General features: G+C 40.5%; 1 protein-coding gene across 7 annotated transcripts in view; it reads right to left on the bottom strand.

Moving 5' to 3' along the window:
* The window catches only part of ATP8A1 (ATPase phospholipid transporting 8A1), a 145,673-nt gene that overhangs the window by 56,575 nt on the left and 64,883 nt on the right, over positions 1–24,215 (bottom strand). For 5 of the 7 annotated variants that reach the window (XM_075195103.1, XM_075195092.1, XM_075195112.1 and 2 more), the window contains 9 exons: positions 21,128–21,239; positions 17,402–17,567; positions 15,934–16,061; positions 11,179–11,256; positions 10,898–10,986; positions 8,438–8,482; positions 5,668–5,740; positions 1,245–1,350; positions 504–586 (listed from right to left, as the gene is read on the bottom strand). In XM_075195103.1, the coding sequence (XP_075051204.1) occupies positions 504–586; positions 1,245–1,350; positions 5,668–5,740; positions 8,438–8,482; positions 10,898–10,986; positions 11,179–11,256; positions 15,934–16,061; positions 17,402–17,567; positions 21,128–21,239 (880 nt within the window). The remainder of the gene's footprint in view (positions 1–503; positions 587–1,244; positions 1,351–5,667; positions 5,741–8,437; positions 8,483–10,897; positions 10,987–11,178; positions 11,257–15,933; positions 16,062–17,401; positions 17,568–21,127; positions 21,240–24,215) is intronic. The other 2 variants (XM_075195121.1, XM_075195127.1) reach the window with 1 other exon arrangement.

A 24,215-nucleotide genomic window follows, 5' to 3' on the forward strand; every position in this document is an offset into this window, starting at 1 on the left:
GCTGCAGTCTGTTATATCACCTGATTCATGGGACTTCTCAACTTATAATGAGTACTTGGAAATATAGATTCCTTTTAGCAGGAGTACATATGGGTAGGTGGTAAGGGTTTCAGGGGTTCCAATTCTATCTCTCCCTCAATTTCAAAGCTGAAACAAGATGATCAATGCTTTAACACATCATACTGCAGTCTGGCACTATGAGGTGTTATTACATATAGCATAGGATAATAAAGACAGGGATGAAAACACAAATAATCTCCATGTTGCTGTGAACTGAATGATGTGCAGTGCGAAGAGACAGCGCAATTGTTAGTATCTTTCAATACAGAAAACCCAAAGCATTAGTATGGAGACGTATACTTTCGCAGATGATACTTACACTGGTAACTTCCATGACATTGCAATAACTTTTGAACAATGTGTCCATGGAACTCTTCCTTTATTCAGCGAGAGGACTAACACACAAACATTATCCTTCTTAGCTGTCAAAAGGAACAACTTACCGATTCTATTATCACGGAATCAGGAGTTCTTCCAGTAAAGACAAAACGCAGTTGCTTTGCTGCTCTTACCAGGGCCCCTTCATCTACAAAATATTAAATTATGAAACGGTTACCTTAATGTTTGAACAATGTTACAGGCAAAATATAAGTTCACCCACCCTTGTTCAGAGCACATCAGAGGCCATCCATAACTATTTGAGGTTACAGCCGGATTAGCTATAGGTACAGTCTACATACACGATATAAAGCCACCGGACGATATATATTATATATACACATACATACGCATACATACACACACACGCACAACGTGTTGCACTTTTATTTCTCTTTATCCTAAAATTTAAAAAAAATCAGGTTTTTGTGAAAAAAAATGTAACATATTTGGCAAATCTGAGCTCACCTAACAGTCATGTTGTAAATTGATTTTTAGCAACATACTTTTGTTCATGGTCTGCTCATTTAACTCATATTGTAACACACGCTGAGAGGACAAGGAGACAAAGTGGCTGCATAAAGGTCCTCTTCATTGCAATGAACGATAAAGAAACTTCATGGAATAGTTTTTGCAGCAAATTGTTTAATTTACTTTATATTATCTCTGTGCTTAATAGTAGAATCTGTTATTAGACTGCTTTATTTCTTTGATGTTACCAGAGTAAGCGCCATTAATTATTTAACACTTTATTTTCTATGGCTGCTTGCAGGAGATCAGTCTGTTTCCTTCCCTGCAGGACTTACCCGGAGATGACGCCTGATAAATTATATGGTCTCCATCGCGCTCTGGAACAGTAGTATGACAGATTGCCATCATTGTGAGAAACTCGCATATCACAGGGGCAGTGGGCTGAAAAATAGATGTGACAAAATATCAAACCCCCTATAGTTACTCACTTATACTGTAACCTTTACTTACCTGTTCAGCCTGCAATGATTGATAATACTGGTTTAACATGCTGAATGCTTTGTATTAATGTGCTACTATTCAACCAAGATTTTAATCTTAGAATCCAACAATTGCTTGATAATTAATTGTTTTTCACAAACAAGTCAAACTATGTCAAAATCAAACTATGTCTTAAGATAACTTTTTATCGATGAGCAATTATTTTACTCTGTTACAGGGGTCACGGTCAAGATCAGTCTCATCAGAAATCACCCCCCCCCCCTAAACCCCCCCCCAAAAACAGTAATTCATTGTCCCCCTCTCATTAATCTGTTACACAGCAATTTTCGCACAAATTTATGTTCATCTTGTATAGCAATGTCCTTCGATTTCAAAAACATTTTTTCATGGTTTCACCGGCTAAGTTGAAAAATCTCTTAAGTTGTTCCCTTCATTTCAATGGCACATTCATTTCAATGTTGTTGAAATTAATGTGAATGAATGAATGTTGAAACAGCATGTGAGCTACATTTAGAAACAAACAGCGTGCTCTAACTACTGCCCTCAGTGATTCTAGGAGCTATTATTTTCATGCAATTAATGCACTTATACAAACATATCCTATGACAGTCACCAATATCTCCCATTTAGTTAATAATTTTATTTCATGAGTGCAATGTAATAATAAAATTATTAATAATAATAATAATAATAATAATAATAATAATAATAATAATGTATGTTATCTTGCTAGGCCACAGCTAGGCTGGGCACAGGTTAATGTGTAGCGTAATATTAACTAAAAAGTTGACTTTTCAGTATAAATGTTGAACGGTATATACCAATGATAGTCTTTGCTATTTATTGCTTTAGCAAACAATTGTATTTATATGACTAGCTGCTGTTTTAGTTAGTTGGATGGGTCTTATCACCGGCAGATGTCACTGTTGCTACAGACATCTATGGCTTAAAAAAAAAAAAATGGAGAAAATATTCTGGAGAGCACAAGCATGATAAATCATGGCATATAGTTGGAAAACTGTGCATATTTTAAATGCCAAACTTATTTAGTTCATGACAGTTTCCAACTATTTGAACAATGTGTTTTCCAGGGAAGGGTTTTACCTTCGTTAACGTAAAAAACAACAACAAAAAAAAAAAACTAACAACCTTCTAAAATGACTGACAATATGAGAAAACTACAGTGAATTACACATTGTACACCACAATGTAGAACATGCAATTCCTTACAGTGACCATTGATTTTCACACTGCAATGAGCCGGTATTACACAAAAGCTACTCTTGTTACTATAGATGTCTGGAATATGTACACAAGCCTCTGCTGCCTCACAAGCTACAGCTGTAACCATATTGATGAAATGATTGTCGTGATGTTACAGTGTATTCCTTAGTCAGTTATGAATATTCCCACATGTACTGAAACTGGCCCAGAGGTCTACTTTATTACAACTCTGGCATTCTCAGACAACAACACATGCCGTGTCCCTATGTGTTCAATTTAATTTGCACCAGGCATGCTACTTCCATTGTAATTGTAGTTCAGACATGCACAGTGTAGGAGAAGTATCCCCAGGAGATAAACAGCTTATGTGGCTTAAAGCTCAGGCATAAAACCATCACAGACAAGCAATAAAAATAATACTGTACAATAATAACATACTGTGAACAAACGTAGAAAAGAAAGAGCCAGAGAGATGAATGCATGCCAGGGGCAACTTCTCTGGTTGTCAGCTGGGAGTACAATGCAATGTAGAACTAATAACAAAACCTGAAAACATTTTATAACTCCATATACAAAGAGTTTAATCATGCCATTACCATCATAACTGTACATTTTGTATGATCACTTGTGACTGATTGGAGTCATGGACCTGTCTCCCAATGTGGGAGCTACAGAGCTGTATGTACTCTGAAAGCAAATATAATGTCATGATCACAGACCCGATCAGGTCTGATAGTTTATTACTCCAAAATGTGGTAAGTAGGCAGGTAAGGTAAAAACAAACAAAAACTGTTGTACAAAAAAAGGAGCAGGTGTGTTGGTCTGGCAATTATTGTTTAATTCAATAAGAGAAATAAATTCATACAAATGGGGACATGCAATGTGACAGAGAAATAAAAACGGCTGAAAGCAGACCGAGTAGATTGCAGCAGGGGAGTTTCAGCAGGTGAGGAACACTCAGAAACCTGGTCAGCGTCAATGGGAAATAATAGGAAAGAATTCGGAACAGACGAGAGTCCATGATGGACAATTCAAAGCGTGTCAGACACAGCTCTTTCATCTGCCTGTATTTGATGATATTTCTCTACTATATAGTAATCTTATACCTTTATGAATTTATATAGATTTTATTAAACAATAATTGCATTACACAGTGTTTTTGTACCATTTTTGGAACTTTGCACATACAAAAACCGGTGGTAGGGACTTTACTGTTACTCACATCACCAACATAGTAAATCCCTACAAAATAATGGCGATTGTAATAAACTTAACTTTAAATATATCAGTCGTGTACCGGACATGTCAGGATGTACTCTGTTTTTTTTTTTTTGAGATTGAAGGAAATTCCGGGACTTGGTATTTACGTCACTAATGTGTGCGACAGTGACATTTCCTGATTTAAAGCGGCAATACCATCACTCGCCGCATTTACGATCTAATTTAAAGGTTAGGTGATAGGGATAAGGGGCCTGATTCATTAAGGATCTTAACTTAAGAAACTTGTTATTTAAGTCTCCTGGACAAAACCATGTTACAATGTAAGGGGTGCAAATTAGTTTTCTGTTTTGCACATAAGTTAAATACTGACTGTTTTTTCATGTAGCACACAAATACTTGATAGCTTATTTGTACACTGAAATTTAAAGTTGATATTTGTGTGCTACATGAAAAAACAGTCAGTATTTAACTTATGTGCAAAACAGAAAACTAATTTGCACCCCTTGCATTGTAACATGGTTTTGTCCAGGAGACTGAAATAAGAAGTTTCTTAAGTTAAGATCCTTAATGAATCAGGCCCAAGGTTATTGCATCGTAAATGGTTTGTCATTGGATTTTAATTACGTAAATGCAGCGAGTGATGGTATTGCCTCTTTAAATTGGGGTGTACAGTGAGAAGAGCAGGCTGAGAACAGAACCTTGACAGACTACCAACAGATAATGGGAGTGAAGGGAAGGATGTGCCAGAGGTAGACACACTGAAGGAGTGGTTGGATAAGTAAGAAGTGACCCAAGAAAGAATTGTATCACAAAGGTCAATGGAGTGAAAGGTATGCAGGATTAAACAGTGATCAGCAGAAAGGTCCACAAGGATGAGTATGGAGAAGTGACCCTTAGACGGCTGTAAGAAGATCATTGATCACTTTTGTGAGGGCAGCAGAATGTAAGGGACAGAAGGCTGATTGCAGAGAGTAGAGAATGGAGTGAGAGAAGTGGGCAGTTGTACACAAGTCACTCAAGAAATTTGGAGGCAAAATGGAAGAGAGGAATAAGGTGGTAATTGGTGAGAGAGGCTGGGAAGTGATAAAGTGAGGCTGAAGGTAGAGAGGAAGGAAGGCCAATTTGGAGAACTAACGATGAAGCAGAAGCAGGAGAAGAAGTTAAGGGAGTGTCCATCACAGTGGGTAGGAGCTGAGGGTACTGGGAGAGACCAAAGGAGGAAGTAAGACAAAGATGTTTTGTGGCAGGAGACACAGTGGAGTTGTCAATGGGAATGTGGAAAATCAATTAGTATTAGAGTAGGCAGGTAAAGGGATAGGAAATAAGAGAACCAGACAAGTTGTCATGGAATTGAGCACCTGGACGGCCATAAAGATAAGGCAGAGAGAACAGAATATATACCTTACTTAGTATATTTCGTTAGTATTTTGATATTATTTACATGTATATCCCTACCCGTTAGCAGAAGGCGTTTTGCTACACATTTGTGTAGTATACATTGCTCTATTGAACAAAGTCAATGATATTATAGGTTAGTACATTTTAAGACCAAACAAATCAAGCTCAGACTATCCTGACAAACCAGGGGAAGGCTTAGAGACGCTTTACATGTAGTACTATTCAATTATGGGCATCAATATAGGTGCAAATATTATTCAATGTCATCAGGACATACAAAGCGAATTCAGTGTTCTGCTAGAATAGATTGCAATGGGTTACTGCAGATTTGCATCTATGTTCGTAAATGACCCACAAAGATGTCAGAGCTAATAACAACACTTCTCATCCTTGCAAATAGAAAATATAACTCACATGGTTTTGTTCAAGATTTTCCAGTAGGGTTGAATCATGAAAGCCTTCACCATCATCACTCAGTGGTTCATGCCTGAGGAAGTAAGAAAATCTATATTAGATGTACAAAATAATGAAACAGTTGTGTAATTTCTATTGTTGCACAAAGAAAGTTTCAGAAAATGTACGTTATTGATGCTCGTAGTTAAGGCATTACTGGAGCCAATAGACCAGATCACAAGGGTTGGGTTCACATGGTAATATAAGAAGAGTGGGATTGTGCTAAACAAAACAAAACAGAATTAATAATATTCCCACCCAAGAAGCATCCTGCCTGACATTTCTATTTCTGTTGATAATGTGACCATAAATCCCACCCTACAAGCTCGCTGCCACAACTATCCTTTGTTCCCCACATCGACTCTATATCTAAATCATGTTACATACATCTAGAGAACATTTCCAGAATACGTACATATCTCACACAAGACACTGCAAAAACCTTAATTCATGCACTCATCATCCTCCCAAAATCAGAATTGAATCCCTACAAACTTTTTTTGCACGCAGCGGCTAGATTGATTTTCCTTGCAAATCGTTCTTCCTCTGCTGAGCCACTCTGTCAGTCTCTACATTGGCTGCCTGTATATCAAAGAATCCAATATAAAATTCTTCTACTAACATATAAGGCCATCAACAAAATTGCACCGACATACCTCACTTATCTCAAAATATCTCCCAACTCGACACCCACGTTCTGCACAAGATTTTTGTCTCTCTTCCACTCTCATCACATCCTCCCATTCCCGGTTACAGGACTTTTCCGGGCTGCACCCACTTTGTGGAATTCCCTCCCTCGCACAGTAAGACTTTCCTCTAATCTTCAAACCTTCAAGCGTTCTCTGAAAACCCACCTCTTCAGACAAGCTTATGATATTCCTCAACCAGCATTTTAATCTCCCTAGATTACCCTATTATCATCCTCTACACAGCTAACACAAGACAGCAGCCCTCTGACCAACATTGCTGTGTGTCTGATCACACAGCCCACTCAATACTTTTTAGCTTTGCATTCTAGTTGGTCCAATGTGCAATATGATGTAGTACATGCCCTTGTGTTTCAAACTCCCATTGTCCCATAGATTGTAAGCTTGTGAGCAGGGCCCTCTTACCTCCCTGTATGTATTACCCAGTATTGTTCAATTAATGTTTGTTCCCAATTGTAAAGCGCTACGGAATTTGCTGGCGCTATATAAATAAATGTTGATGATGATGAATAAATGTGTTAGTGTGAAAAAATAGTGAGATAAATTGTGAAAAACAATATGAACTCCCTATATAGTTATTAAATTGAAATAAAACAAACAACATAATTAAAGAGTTTGACAGCTGTTGTGAGAACTTCTCTTTCAAGACTGGAGAGGTGTGCACCAGATACTGCACAGTGGGTCCAACCAGGAGCTGGGCAGCAGGGGGACATCTTCCTGCTGGGCCAGTCCCATAGTGGGCTCCTTTGGGCTAGGTCACTGCGCCATCTGCATTTTCTTTTTCCTTTAAAAAGAGTTCCTAATAGGCTGCTGAGTCGAGTCTTGCCCCCTGGCCTAAGATCTTCCAGCCCTCCCCTGGTTCCAACCTGCGAGGCAGTAACGGGCACCATGGTGCAGCCCTCTAACCTTAAAAGGGTTGTACATTACCCTTAATCTCAGTAATAAGTTACAACAATAATTGTAATCTAAGAGAGAGACACCTAGCTGTAATAACATTTTAGCAGGCATTTTATACAAGTGTTACAAGCTAACAAACGCAGGAAGGAGCTGGGGCCACAGGTGAAGGGTTGGAGGGCCGTATGAGGCCCTATGGCTGTCTGTTGCCATCACTGCTGTATGGGAAGATCCCACAACAGCTGCCAGGCAGACAGAGACAATAATGTAAATGGGGGAAGCAATGCAAACCAGCAACGTCCTGGTATCAACTGAACGGTGACTGGACCTATATTAGAGGCCTGAATACTCTGCTTAAACTAGGTAACAACTTTCTTATATGCTGTGTGCAATTGTCATTGGAATCCTGTTAGTCTTTTTAATATATTATGTCAAGTATTTGTTCTGTTGCAGTTGAATGTGTTTTTACGTGTTAAAACCTGACTAGTTCATAAATGAGCAGAACAAGAGCTAAAATGGGCAAGAGAAAAAAAAAAAGCCAAATCAAAACTGGGTGTACTCTATTCTGTGCGGTATAGTCATATTTAATCAGGGCAGACAATTATATGAATGATCTTCATCGTTAGCGCAGCACTAGTCATCGGTACTTGCTGTAGATGTCTGCATTCAGCACAATGTGGTGCCTCCTGCATATACAGACACCTCTCATGCAGCCATACTGTGGAGGCTGTAACAAAACATATTTCACATATACACCAGAGAGTCTCTGTGGTTGGCTCAGGATAATTACATTCTGAAGAAGCCCCAAGGGACACATGTTACAAGATCCCTTTAATTGAATCGTTAACTTGCACAGCAAGCTCAAGTGAGTTTGTTTTTATTTAAGAAACATTTTAATATTGACTTATGAATATTTAAAAAGTGATTACAGCACAAAAAGTATTCCTTTACAGCTCGACTAATATTTACATGTATTAAACAGTATAATAAAATGTATCATTGTTAACTACAATGATCACAATGCTTTAGCATATGATTTGATAAGTGTCTCATTAACGGCTAATTCAGCATGCTTCAGCAAGAGTACAAGCACAATACACTGCATGCAGGGGGCTGGGGGCTCAGCTTACCAACTATCTTCACAATACCTATTGTCCTCCAGGTCTGGACAGTGACTGCATATGAAGGAAAGAGGAAAAGCTGAGTTCTAGGAAACGAAACGGAGTGGGCAGTAATATAAATAGAAAATTAATTAACTAACATATGACTGCACAGATAGGTTTCTAAATCACTTAAATGCCATAGCCCAAGATGTTTCACAATCCAAAACATGATAATTAGCTGCAGCCAATTATGCATATTTTTTTTTCAATCGTGCTTCCTGCACTTGGAATCTTCAAACCCAGTTTGCAGACAGTGTTGAGAAACAGCGATTTAAAGATAGATGCCTCATGGGTAAATAAAGCACAGCTTATTAACAACTTGGATGTATCTAAAACATTAGACACACAAACTATCATCATTGCCGGCTTTCACATCTACGGGTTGCTTAGATCACTAGGACCTTCACTCAGAATGACTGATACAAATCCATTGCACCTGGACAAGGCCTTTGCCAAGAACACAAGATTTGGCAAGGCCATTTGTTCATGGTGCACTAAACTACCAGGGAAGGGTTGTGTCCTCACCTGCCAGGACCTCTGCTTCCCAGTTCCTCTCCATAGCGGGGAGGAGGTTGTGACAAGAGCACAAAGGAAGGCCAGGAGGCATCAGGTCAACTCTACTGAGCTTGTGTGAGGGCCGGTGTATGCGTGGACCTGGAAGCTTGGTATGACCTTACAAAAATATGCTAGATCTGATATAAAATTTATATTGTCAATGTTTCCAATAAAACAATTCATTTTAAGTTTATAGCTTAAAAAAAATAAATGTATTACAGCGATGCATATTTTTTCAGCTCGTCTATTAACAGTACAGGTAGTATGGCGTTACTGTTATGTGGAAGCCTCCGACGCCGGTAATTCGTCAGCTGCATAGAGCAAAATGAAAAACAGCCTTATTATTAGCTAAAATGTAAGTTTTCGGCAACAATAGGGCTTTTTAGTTCCTTGATAAAGTCCAAGTGGCCAAATCATCATGAACCAAGTATCAGTAAAAATAACCAGACTTGAAAAAATGTAGCATCTCAACAACCGAGACCCTCTGTCACGGTCAACGGGTATCTGTGGACTCCTGGAGCCTGCTAGGTTCAGCGCCACCTACAGGGACAGAAGGTTTTCACCATTGACCCCTGCAAGGGAGTTTGAGCTTTGCGGCTTCTGCCCCACAGCTCACGGACCTCCAGGTAGGTACTCAGTGAAAAGTATAGAGAAGAAGTCCAGATAGAAGGTCCGGATAGCACCAAACAGGAGACTGGATTAGGTGGATAGATAATCTGCAGCAAATAGACAGCAAAGTCCAGGTAGCAACAGTAGGAAACTAGATCAGAGGGTGCTATGTACTGCGGCAGGTAAACACCAGGGTCTAGGTGGCAGCAGCAGGAGACTGGATCGGAAGGTGCAATGTACTGCGGCAGGTAAACACACCAGGGTCCAGGTAGCTGGAGCAGGAGACTAAATCAGAACGTGCGATGTTCTGCGGCAGGTATACACCAGGATTCAGGTAGCTGCAGCAGGAGACTAGATCAGAAGGTGCGATGTATTGCGAACAGATAGCCACTGGGGTAGCAGAGCAGGACACACTGGTAATATGGATGAATAACTAAGAAAGTCACAAATGGGTAGTAGTAGTACAGATAAGCTGGATAACAGACCTAACTCAAAGGCTGGAGAAGCAGAGAAGCCTTTCAAAAGGCACGAGGTACAGGATAAACCATGATAGGCAGAGTTCCAGGTCTTGCCAGAAGGTACAAAGTGCTGGATAGATCCGTTGGAGACAGAATAGAGAAGGGTCAAACAAACCAAGGGATCAAAGCCAGGAGAGCCACGAAGGTAGCAGGTAATGAGTTGGAGCGTAGTCAGACACGGAGCCAGGGTCTGGGTCAGGAGATAAGCAGCGGACCCGAGGAACAAGCTGGGATCAATACCAGGAAGTCAGACACAGTAACACTCAAAAGACAACAATGAACAGACTACTGGGAGAGGCAGACTTCTAAAGGCAGCGAAGAGGTGTGGGTGCTGATTGAGGAATTGGGTAACTCCTGCTAGTGAGGTGGTGTAATGGTGAAGGCAGCACCTCTGGTGGTAGAGGGGTACTGCAGGGCAGATACACACAAAGGCAATGGTCAAGCATAGTTCTTTGCAGACAGGAGCTGCAAGAGACAAGCAGTATCTCAATGGAAGATGTTGCTGTGTAGCCAGAGGCATTTCGTGACACCCTCCTTGCTATTCAGAAGTTACACTGTATTTCCTGACTTCAGACATTTCCGAAGAATGCCTTTCCCTTGCCTTGTTTCTTCTTGCATCCCATGTTAGTATGCATAGCATGATTTTGTTTTTCCAAAAAAATTAAAACCTTTAGAGGACACTGAGCTACTCAGCAAATTATCACTCATTTTATCAGGGTGACTGAAAAAAATAATGTGAACTTACCCATAGGCATTTCCTGCTATACTGCACTTCTTAAACTGCATAACATTGCAGGTCAGTGTCCCAGTTTTATCCGAGAATATGTATTTTACCTAAGTCAAACAAAACATAAAATTACAAAACTATTTAACAGTCCCTAAAAATATGAATATTATATGTACTACACACATCTTTCAGACGGGTCTTCCACATAGTTTATTGAGTGCAGTCTAGTGTTTATCTGGTGAAGGGTAAGAATAGAGGAAACAAGCTCATAAGGCATACTGGATCCACAATCATCTCACCTGTCCTAGTTCCTCATTGAGGTTAGATGTTCTGGCTACGGCTGAGGTGTCTGTTGGTTCATAGTGCATGTCTACATCCTGATGGGAAGAAGAAGGGTGGGTGAATGATAAGTTACATATGTGATATGAAACTCAGCCCTATGGAAACATACAAAGTACATATTAATTTCTTACTTATGCTGACGTGTGGTACAGCCAAGCACAAAAAGGAAGGGTGAAAGTCCTTATTTATGTCAGGCATACAGCGCCAACTTCAGGGTACTGAATCTAGGTGTATCAGCACATTATTAGCAGCACACTACTACAGCATAACATAAAAGCATACTAGCTATTATTTTACCCTCCTTAGAATCACATCTAGGAAATGTACAAATAGGCACAAAGTGACTGCACAGCAAGAGCTTCATAGGGAGCTCAATAATTGTCCTATGCATCCCCAAACAGGATTTAGAATTGTGACCTTGCCTCTATAGTCTTGTGAGCAGTGAAGCTGTATATAAATAATAAAAATCTTTGCACAGTATGTATTAGATATTCACTTGTTGTCAGGCTGCAGTCCAGCGTTTGCTGGCATTTTGCCATCACTTTAACTAAGCACTCACCAATAGAACACAAAAATGTTAGTTTCAGCTATAACACCATAGATCTGCTAATCTCACACTTCTGACTGACCTCAGTGTCTGCACTGCTACAGGCTGCCTCTGATAGCGGACAGCAAGGATAACCAAGCTCACCGGGGCAACATTACAAACAACTTGTCATCTTTCCCTAAAACCATGTTTTACATAGTTGTCTTTTTCCCCACTTACATTACTATTGCAGATACCCAGGCTGAACCTAGTAATTGATGCAGTGGTCGACGTGGAAAATAAATTAGGAATGTAAGTGAATGAAAATTGACAGTTTTACAATGAAGGCAGTAGGAGAAGTGTCAGTATGACATACCACTGTATACACCCCCACTTCTACCACTGTATATATAATGTAAGTGAATGGAATGTGATAGTGTTACAATGAAGGCAGTATGAGAAGTGTCAGTATGACATACCACTGTATACACCCCACTTCTACCACTGTATATATAATGTAAGTGAAAGGAATGTGATAGTGTTACAATGAAGGCAGTAGGAGAAGTGTCAGTATGACATACCACCGTATACACCTCCACTTCTACCACTGTATATATAATGTAAGTGACTGGAATGTGATAGTGTTACAATGAAGGCAGTATGAGAAGTGTCAGTATGACATACCACCGTATACACCTCCACTTCTACCACTGTATATATAATGTAAGTGAATGGAATGTGATAGTGTTACAATGAAGGCAGTAGGAGAAGTGTCAGTATGACATACCACCATATACACCCCACTTCTACCACTGTATATATAATGTAAGTGAATGGAATGTGATAGTGTTACTATGAAGGCAGTAGGAGAAGTGTCAGTATGACATACCACCATATACACCCCACTTCTACCACTGTATATATAATGTAAGTGAATGGAAAGTGATAGTGTTACAATGAAGGCAGTATGAGAAGTGTCAGTATGACATACCACCGTATACACCTCCACTTCTACCACTGTATATATAATGTAAGTGAATGGAATGTGATAGTGTTACAATGAAGGCAGTAGGAGAAGTGTCAGTATGACATACCACCGTATACACCTCACTTCTACCACTGTATATATAATGTAAGTGACTGGAATGTGATAGTGTTACAATGAAGAGAGTATGAGAAGTGTCAGTATGACATACCACCATATACACCTCACTTCTACCACTGTATATATAATGTAAGTGACTGGAATGTGATAGTGTTACAATGAAGGCAGTAGGAGAAGTGTCAGTATGACATACCACCGTATACACCTCCACTTCTACCACTGTATATATAATGTAAGTGAATGGAATGTGATAGTGTTACAATGAAGGCAGTAGGAGAAGTGTCAGTATGACATACCACCATATACACCCCACTTCTACCACTGTATATATAATGTAAGTGAATGGAATGTGATAGTGTTACTATGAAGGCAGTAGGAGAAGTGTCAGTATGACATACCACCATATACACCCCACTTCTACCACTGTATATATAATGTAAGTGAATGGAAAGTGATAGTGTTACAATGAAGGCAGTATGAGAAGTGTCAGTATGACATACCACCGTATACACCTCCACTTCTACCACTGTATATATAATGTAAGTGACTGGAATGTGATAGTGTTACAATGAAGGCAGTAGGAGAAGTGTCAGTATGACATACCACTGTATACACCCCCACTTCTACCACTGTATATATAATGTAAGTGAATGGAATGTGATAGTGTTACAATGAAGGCAGTAGGAGAAGTGTCAGTATGACATACCACCGTATACACCTCACTTCTACCACTGTATATATAATGTAAGTGACTGGAATGTGATAGTGTTACAATGAAGAGAGTATGAGAAGTGTCAGTATGACATACCACCATATACACCTCACTTCTACCACTGTATATATAATGTAAGTGACTGGAATGTGATAGTGTTACAATGAAGGCAGTAGGAGAAGTGTCAGTATGACATACCACCATATACACCCCACTTCTACCACTGTATATATAATGTAAGTGAATGGAATGTGATAGTGTTACTATGAAGGCAGTAGGAGAAGTGTCAGTATGACATACCACCATATACACCCCACTTCTACCACTGTATATATAATGTAAGTGAATGGAAAGTGATAGTGTTACAATGAAGGCAGTATGAGAAGTGTCAGTATGACATACCACCGTATACACCTCCACTTCTACCACTGTATATATAATGTAAGTGAATGGAATGTGATAGTGTTACAATGAAGGCAGTAGGAGAAGTGTCAGTATGACATACCACCATATACACCTCACTTCTACCACTGTATATATAATGTAAGTGACTGGAATGTGATAGTGTTACAATGAAGGCAGTAGGAGAAGTGTCAGTATGACATACCACCGTATACACCTCCACTTCTACCACTGTATATATAATGTAAGTGAATGGAATGTGATAGTGTTACATTGAAGGCAGTAGGAGAAGTGTCAGTATGACATACCACTGTATACACCCCCACTTCTACCACTGTATATATAATGTAAGTGACTGGAATGTGATAGTGTTACAATGAAGGCAGTATGAGAAGTGTCAGTATGACATACCACCGTATACACCTCCACTTCTACCACTGTATATATAATGTAAGTGACTGGAATGTGATAGTGTTACAATGAAGGCAGTAGGAGAAGTGTCAGTATGACATACCACTGTATACACCCCCACTTCTACCACTGTATATATAATGTAAGTGAATGGAATGTGATAGTGTTACAATGAAGGCAGTAGGAGAAGTGTCAGTATGACATACCACTGTATACACCCCCACTTCTACCACTGTATATATAATGTAAGTGAATGGAATGTGATACTGTTACAATGAAGGCAGTATGAGAGGTGTCGGTATGACATACCACCGTATACCCCCCCACTTCTACCACTGTATATATAATGTAAGTGAATGGAATGTGATAGTGTTACAATGAAGGCAGTATGAGAAGTGTCGGTATGACATACCACTGTATACACCCCACTTCTACCACTGTATATATAATGTAAGTGAATGGAATGTGATAGTGTTACAATGAAGGCAGTATGAGAAGTGTCAGTATGACATACCACCGTATACACCCCACTTCTACCACTGTATATATAATGTAAGTGAATGGAATGTGATAGTGTTACAATGAAGGCAGTATGAGAAGTGTCGGTATGACATACCACCGTATACACCCCACTTCTACCACTGTATATATAACGTAAGTGAATGGAATGTGATAGTGTTACAATGAAGGCAGTAAGAGAAGTGTCGGTATGACATACCACCGTATACACCCCACTTCTACCACTGTATATATAATGTAAGTGAATGGAAAGTGATAGTGTTACAATGAAGGCAGTAGGAGAAGTGTCGGTATGACATACCACTGTATACACCTCACTTCTACCACTGTATATATAATGTAAATGAATGGAATGTGATAGTGTTACAATGAAGGCAGTAAGAGAAGTGGCGGTATGACATACCACTGTATACACCCCACTTCTACCACTGTATATATAATGTAAGTGAATGGAATGTGATAGTGTTACAATGAAGGCAGTAGGAGAAGTGTCGGTATGACATACCACCGTATACACCCCACTTCTACCACTGTATATATAATGTAAGGGAATGGAATGTGATAGTGTTACAATGAAGGCAGTATGAGAAGTGTCGGTATAACATACCACTGTATACACCCCACTTCTACCACTGTATATATAATGTAAGTGAATGGAATGTGATAGTGTTACAATGAAGGCAGTATAGCACAGATAATGCATTAGTAAACTAAGAACACAGATCTTCTAGGTTCCTTGCCCCTAGAGAGAGCATAAAAACATCTTATATTGCATTCACATGATCTGACACAGATTAAAAGACATTTATGTTTTTTATACAGATACATGCAAAAGTGATATTCTCTTTATAAGGGACTTGTCTAGGAATACCTAGATCATATAATTGTGATTGCTAGGAAAGCCCCTACGTATCTGGAACTATTTAAGTACATTTCTAAAACGCACAAAAGTACAGGTAATGTAACCTGTATAATGACAGTGCCCAATGTGACACAAATCACCTCCAGGAAATAGAAGGTGCTATAAACATACTTACCCAGTTTATGAAATAAGCCTGGATAAATTTCACCACCTCCAAAGTCACCAGCAAACTGATGGGTATGAGATTGTTGAAGAGAATGATAAATGTTAAAAAATTCAGTCCAAAGTTGTTAGCTCCACCATCTGTTCAGTGATCACAGATAAAAGGAATATGTTACAATTTCTTACAGACAAGCACTTTTCATACAAAACCATCTGCCAAACAGTACACTGCAGTATTCCTATAGCTGACTAATGTGTTTAATGCTTACCAGGATCATAACTCTTACTAGAGGTAGAGACATGAACCAGCTGTACTGCTAACTCATTCAAGTCCAGTGCAGATAAGCTGCAAAAGCCCTTTACAGTACTCCTACACTCATTATACCGTACTCCTACACTCATTATAACAGTACTCCTACACTCATTATAACAGTACTCCTACACTCATTATAACAGTACTCCTACACTCATTATAACAGTACTCCTACACTCATTATACCGGGTGCTCTTAACCACCCCGGATCCAGTATGGATATTAAACATAACAGGAAGCCAGGCACTTACTAATAAGTGCATTCATTGGTGAAAAAGTTGGGTCAAAAGGACCTATTTGATGGGCTTACACAAAGGAATGAATATGTGAGGCAAGGTTTTGGGTATGCCTCGCTGTGTAAACTAACTCATATTTCCAGTCCTTTCCAGACACGACAATGCCCACCAATGATGTCATACACAGACTATCACTGCATTGTGATCAAATTATTACAGTCAATAAGATTAACATAAGGGCTCTGAGAGGAGATAAAGGGATTATTGGGAACAGAAGACAAAAATGGCATATTAAATGAATGGTGTGTCCTGCCAGTACACCAAGCAACAGCAGCATAGAAACTAGGAAACATCAACAAGATTTTCGTTCATCCCTTAATATTTACAGCAAAGGGAAAATAAAAATATAGCGTTAGTGTCCCTTTAAAATAGAGCACACGTTTTGAAAAAAGTGACAACGCAGCTTTTTGTGGTATATGTGTTACAGATCATCTATAATGTATAGCAACAGTTGTAATATTCTCCAAGTGCTGGGAGCAGTCTGGAGGCACAAGATCTGTTGGAGAAGGGGACCTGGTTATAGCCATTTGGTGACAAAACCAGACTGTGATTTGAGAACTCTGCACCAGTACACACAGTTACACGAAGACATGATGCATAATATATACAGTAACCCACACAAGAAGCACGCAAAGTAACAAAGAGAATTTATAACCTATTTTTAAGTAGGGCTTCATCTCACTTATGTACAGATTTAATGAGATGAACTACAGATGCTTATTCAGCTATGGACACTTAAGGGAAATGCAAACTCGAGAGCAGATAAAAAAGAAACACAACTGTATCAATACAACCCCTATCAACCAAATAGAAAGACAAAAAAAAAATTAGACATTTCAGCATTTACAATAAATGGGATTCTTTGCTCTTACAGTTCAGATTGAGATACCAGTCTTTCTGCTCATGTCTCGAGTTCCAAATAGAAGACCCAATAGAGCAGACTAAGGAGATGGCGATAAGTGTACCGAAGAGAAGCAGAATCTGCATGTTGGTTATCCGTTCCACATTGGAGAGCTTCAACGGAGGTCTTGTAGAGTTCTAGAGAGAAGCATTAAAGATTATTTTTATTATTATCATTTATTTGTTGGGCGCCACAAGGTTTCCGCAGCGCCGTACATAGTACAAACAGTAGACCATACAGGGTTAAACAGTACAAAACGATAAACACAAAGTACCAATGCTTCAGTAACTCCGGGACAGACATATGGAGCAAGGACAGAGCAGAAGAACAGGTATGAAGACACGAGGGAAGAGGGGCCCTGCTCATACGAGCTTACATCCTAAGGGAGGGTGGACGGGCACGAGAGGGAGCTGGTGATGCCAGGGGAGAGAAAGGGGCCAGGGGAGAGAGGGAATAGCGAGCAGAGTAGATGAGGGGTTAAGTGGATAGTTGATAATCTTTGAGGAACGGGTGATTTTAAGTGCTTGTTTGAAGGAGCACAGATTGGGAGCGAGACGGATGGAACGAGGGAGGTCATTCCAGTGCAGGGGGGCAGCTCGGGCAAAGTCTTGGATTCTGGAGTGGGAAGTGGTAATTAGTGTGGACGAGAGGCGATGGTCATTAGCAGAGCGCAAGGATCGGGCAGGAGTGTGAATGGTGAGGAGGTTAGAGATATAGGGAGCAGTAGACTGGTAGAGAGCCTTGTAAGTGGCAATAAGGAGTTTGAAGAGGATTCTGTAGGGGATAGGGAGCCAGTGTAAGGCATGGCAGAGAGGGGAGGCAGAGGAGGAGCGGCGTGAGAGAAAGATGAGTCTAGCAGCCGCATTGAGTACAGAGTGGAGGGGGGCGAGATGAGAGAGGGGGAGGCCAGTGAGGAGAAGGTTGCAGTAGTCGAGGCGGGAGATGATGAGTGCGTGGATGATGATTTTGGTGGCGTCCTGTGAGAGGAAGGGTCGGATGCGGGCGATGTTGCGCAGTTGGAAGCGACAGGCTTGAGCAAGGGATTGGACATGGGGGGCAAAAGAGAGAGAGAAGTCGAGGGTGACACCCAGGCAGCGGAGTTGGGTGACAGAGGAGATGGTGGTGTTATTAACAACGATAGAGAGGTTGTGGTGGGAGGGTAGTCTAGGGGGAGGAAAGACAATCAATTCGGTTTTAGAGATGTTAATTTTGAGAAAGCGGGAGGACATCCAGGAGGAGATAGCAGAGAGGCAGTCAGATACACGAGAGAGGAGGGAGGAAGAGAGATCAGGAGAAGAAATGTAGAGTTGAATGTCATCAGCATAAAGGTGATACTGAAGACCAAAGGAGGAGATAAGGGCACCGGGGGAGGATGTGTAGAGCGAAAAGAGTAGGGGGCCGAGGACAGAGCCCTGGGGGACTCCTACGAGAGAGGGGAGGGGGTGGAGAAAGAGCCGGACATGGAGACAGAGAAGGAGCGGTTAGCAAGGTAGGAGCAGAACCAGGTGTGGACAGAACCAGAGAGGCCGAGAGAGAGAAGAGATTGCAGAAGGAGGGGGTGGTCCACAGTGTCAAAGGCCGCGGAGAGGTCAAGGAGGATGAGAATGGAGAAGTGACCCTTAGATTTGGCCGATAGCCGGTCATTGGTCACTTTGGCCAGGGCAGTTTCAGTAGAGTGGAGGGGGCGGTATCCAGATTGGAGAGGCTCAAGGAGGGAATTGTCCGAGAGATATATCTGGTGAGGCGACAGCAGACAATTCGCTCAAGAAGTTTGGAGGCGTAGGGGAGAAGAGAGATGGGGCGATAGTTGGCGACAGAGGTGGGGTCAAGATTGTTTTTTTTGAGGATAGGAGAGATAAGAGCATGTTTAAATGAGGAGGGTACTACACCAGAGGAAAGTGATAGGTTAAAAAGGTGTGCCAGGTAGAAGCAGGCAGTGGGAGAGAGAGAGCGAAGGAGGTTAGAGGGGATGGGATCGAGAGAACAAGTGGAGGGTGGAGAGGAAAGAATAAGGGAGCGAACTTCTTCGCCTGATGTGGGGCAGAAGGAGCACCAGAGTTGATTGTTGGAGGGGGATGGAGCGATGTGGACAGCGAGTGAGGGGATTGAGGCAGAGATGTTAAGTCTGATGGCTTCAATTTTGGAAGAGAAGAAAGTGGCGAAGTCGGCAGCAGAGAGGGAAAGTGGGACCGGAGGGGGAGGGGGAGAAAGGAGGGAGTTGAAGGTGGCAAAAAGGCGGCGGGGATTAGAGGACTGAGAGGAAATGAGGGACTTGAAGAAGGTTTGTTTGGCAAGGGAGAGGGCAGAGCAAAATGAGGAGAGGGTAAATTTAAAGTGGAGGAAGTCGGCCAGGGAGCGAGATTTCCTGCAGAGGCATTCCGCAGTGCGAGAGCATTTTTGGAGGAAGCGGGTGAGTTTGGAGTGCCAAGGTTGGGGAATGAGGCAGCGTCGGCGGATAGGAGAGGCAGGGGCGACCGCATCCAGGGCAGTAGTGAGGGAGTGGTTGTAGAGAAAGAACGCCTGGTCAGGGCAGGTTAGGGAGGGAATGGGAGAGAGGAGAGAGTCAAGAGAAGAGGATAAAGAGATGGGGTCGATCGCTTCAAGGTTACGTCTGGTGAGGGTAGTTTTCGGCGGGGGAGGAGCAGGTGAGGAGGACAGAGTGAAAGAGAGCAGATGATGGTCAGAGAGTGGGAAGGGAGAGTTGGAGAAATCAGAGAGATCGCAGAGATGAGAGAAGACAAGGTCGAGAGAGTGACCAAGACGGTGGGTGGGGAGGAGGTACACTGGGAGAGGCCTAAGGAGGAGGTGAGGGAGAGAAGCTTGATGGTGGCAGGGTCGGAGCAGTTGTCAATGGGGATGTTGAAGTCGCCAAGTATGATGGAGGGAAGATTGGAGGAAAGGTAGTGGGGGAGCCAGGCAGCGAAGTTATCTAGGAAGAGGGAGGTGGGGCCAGGGGGACGATAGATGACAGAGACACGGAGGTGGATGGGAGAGAACAGACGGATGGAGTGAACTTCAAAGGAGGAGAAAGAGAGGGAAGGTAGGGTGGGAATGACCCAAAAAGTGCAGCAGGGGGACAGGAGAAGGCCCACTCCACCTCCTGGACATTCATCCGGTCTGGTGGAGTGGGTGAAGGAGAGGCCACCATAGGAGAGAGCGGCAGGTGAGGTGGTATCAGAAGGAGCGAGCCAGGTTTCAGTGATGGCAAGAAGGTTAAGAGAGTTGGAGATGAAGAGGTCGTGGATGGAGGTAAGTTTGTTACGGATGGATCTAGAGTTCCAGCGGGCGCAGGATCATCATTATCTGCTTATTAGTGGTGCTACTTATATGTACATTATATATTGAGGGAATCATAAAAACACTTGAAGCACCATGTTATACCCTCATGTTGTCAGTTAAACAAGGACGATGTCAATTTTATTTTGTGCTTTTGAGAAAGTTAGTTTTCATTTGGTAACATACTGGTATACATATTTTATTTCATTTGGATTATGAAGGGCAAACAGACAAAGACAGAGGAAAACATGTTTCATTCTACACAGGGTCATTCCTGTCCAGTGTTTAGATGGGGTGGGATATCCTGGGACTTGCAAGCTGAACAAGATAAATATTATACATTATTAGACTCACTAGCTGAAACAAACTGCTCGGAATGGCTGGGCTGAATGAACAAAGTGATGAAGATATAATCTACTACCTGCATGAGCTTTGTGTCATGACCCGTGTAGACAACTATTCCATGAACCCACTGAGTGTTCCTCAGCTGAGCTCCTCTCAGAAGGATCTGGTCTGGACCAAGTGGGACAGTACTAAAAAGAAGCAGAAATTGACCAGAGAAACAATGTCATTATAGACCCTTTATGAGGTGCAGATACACAATGTATGTATATATATATATATATATATATATATATATATATATATAAATATATATATATATATATATATATATATATATATCTCCAAACTTTCAAAACAGCAGATTCAAGTGGTCCAATATCAAGTAGATGGGTGAAAAAAAAAAAAGGAGGTTTGATGAACATTTACAAATTACTTTTAACTCTACCTACTGAGTTGATCACAGTTTTGATCCTCAGTCCAGGATCATTACCAATAGCACATCATATAATGAAAAATAGAGCTCTCAATAATTTTGCGCATCGATATTGAGGTGAACCACCTGAGTGACTCGTAAATAAAATCTCTCATACAAACCAACACACTGGTTTCAGCATTTTTCCATTAACTGCATTTTCACAATCATGTATGTATGCCCTCACTGTCTATATTATCCGGATGTGCATGATACATATTAAATGAAATGTTGACTGTGGCTGTATCATTGTCATAATTGGTAGTCTTTCATTTTACTAGGCCAGGCGTTAAACACAGATTTAAAAACAAAAAAACAAAACAAAACCAGTGGCAAAACACATAAAATGCAATCCGTAATTTCAGGTTCTGTAAATTTTAAGGCCAGTACACGGAATGAATGATAAGCAGGCCACTATTTTTAGGAAGGCTACAGGCTGAATACATTCAAGGTCTATTAGTCTGTAGAAAATGCTTCGGTTAGTGGTCACCAATGGCAGATTGCAATGTGAACACTTCAAATTCAGACTGCAGCTATAATATTGATAAGAGATAGGGTGAGCATGAGGAGAGGGGGTCTGCTGTATATTACAATGAACTGAAGATGGTATTGATTTTTACTGTAACTTGCTGTATATACTTCTAATTCTTTAATACCCACACCAAGCGTATAACTATTCAAAAGGAGACGAAGCATAAAAAAAAATAGAAAAGTGATGCAGGGGCTCATTGGATAAGATGGCAGATTAAATTCTACACTTGAGGTCAGAAAGTATAGAGCAGTGATAGAATGAATATGACATTTATGAGTGGCTTATTTCTATGATGCCGTTGTTTGAGCAGGGTACATCATATACCAAATTAAAGGTCTCTGTCTGTAGATTTGCAGAAAGACATTGGCGTTGTAAACGACTGCATCATTTCAGAGTCCTATAGCAAAATGTCCACCTGCTAATGCATTACCATTGCCCTCTGTAAAATGTGACAGTTGGCAATACACCTGTGCACCTGCTGGTTGCCCTGAAAACTATGACAGTTAATAAACTCTCCCTGGGCACCTGCTGGGTGACCTGGAATATGTGACCTGCTAGGTGGTCTGGAAACTGTTATTTGCAGCCACATATATCAGTGCGTCTTGCGGGGACCATGCTCAGCAATGTAACTTCGATGGAAGAAGTTATACATGCATTGTAGTTTATAAAGAAATTCTTTAGTTCCTTTAAAATATTGATTGAAAACAGTTATTTATTCATTATACACGTTGATAATCTTTCTACATGTAAAGTAGTGCATAAAAAAAGTTATTGAATTTTGTTAATAAACTAATTTAGTCATTATATTTCAGTTTAATTTAAGGCGGTCACCGACGGGTTTCCTCTAGTTACCCTTAATCTCAGTAATAAGTTCAAACAATGCATTTAGTCAAAGAAGGAGACGCCTATCTGTAATAATATTCAAGCAGAATTCAAATAAGTGCTACAAGCTATGACAGTCAAACCTGACAAAACAGCAGAAAGGAGATGGGAACTGCATGCGACAATATAAAAGTCTGATAGATGTTTAGAAATTGTATTATAGCACCACTAGAGGGAGTGCCAGCAAGGCGTGTGTATGTGGGGGGGTCAGCAGAGTTTTCCTTTTACTTTGCAAGCACCTGGTGAGCTAAATTCAGCCTCATTAGACAATGCCAATACATTATTTATAGATTGCTGGATGACTGATCATGCACATCCAGGCCATCTACCGCTGGAGTCTCCTGACCTTTCCACAATGAAACATGAGTAATCCTTTCATTAAATTTCCCTTTTGAAAATGGTGTCTAGGTGACAAGCAAACTATTTCATCTACCTTGTCAGAGATAAGAAATAAAAAGTCCATATTGTAAGCAGGCATACAGTAAGAATCTGAATTGGGAAGATTTTAAGAACATATACATATATGATAACATATATGATAAATGGTGCACAGGTAAAAGGTGAGAATCTTATTTACTATTGACAATAGCAACGTCAATAGTAAATAGTAAATATATGTCTATGTTTTTATAACGATCTTCAAATATATTCTGTCTGGTATTTGCTTTATGCAAATATTCACCTGCACATATATAATTGATTGCAGAACGGTTGTGATACTAAACAGAGATCAAGGCCAATAGAACATGTTGCAATAGCAACAATAAGTAACAGATCACAAACACACATTAACATTGATCAGTCTAGTATTAGCTGGACAAATGATAGTGAATGTGAAGGCCTACATGACATGTGCACTATGTTATTAATAAAGAAAGGGGTAATAGGTTACAGACCAAGTTCCCAAATTGCATACAAATCTTAAGACACAGTAACATAAAAACCCCAAAACAAATGAATACATATAAAACCTAATGCTAGAATGAAAATACACCTAAAATCCCACAGCACAATTTCTTATTAAAGACATTTCTAGTGGAACACTTAAACACTTCTATTCTTCTGACCCTTACAGCCTGCTATGGTAAGACACAAATGTGCCCTGACACACTGGATGGGAGTCAGTAATTACACCTATATACTTGGAAAACCAGTATAAATAACGCAGGTCACACTCAGCCTTTGACTTTATTCTGAGCTTTTGGACACTTTAAATAAACATGAGAATGGCCATTCTGAAAGACTTAGATGTGAATTGAAAAATGAATTTATTAATTA

This window comes from Mixophyes fleayi, chromosome 1 (assembly GCF_038048845.1).
Source record: "Mixophyes fleayi isolate aMixFle1 chromosome 1, aMixFle1.hap1, whole genome shotgun sequence".
Lineage (NCBI taxonomy): Eukaryota > Metazoa > Chordata > Amphibia > Anura > Limnodynastidae > Mixophyes > Mixophyes fleayi.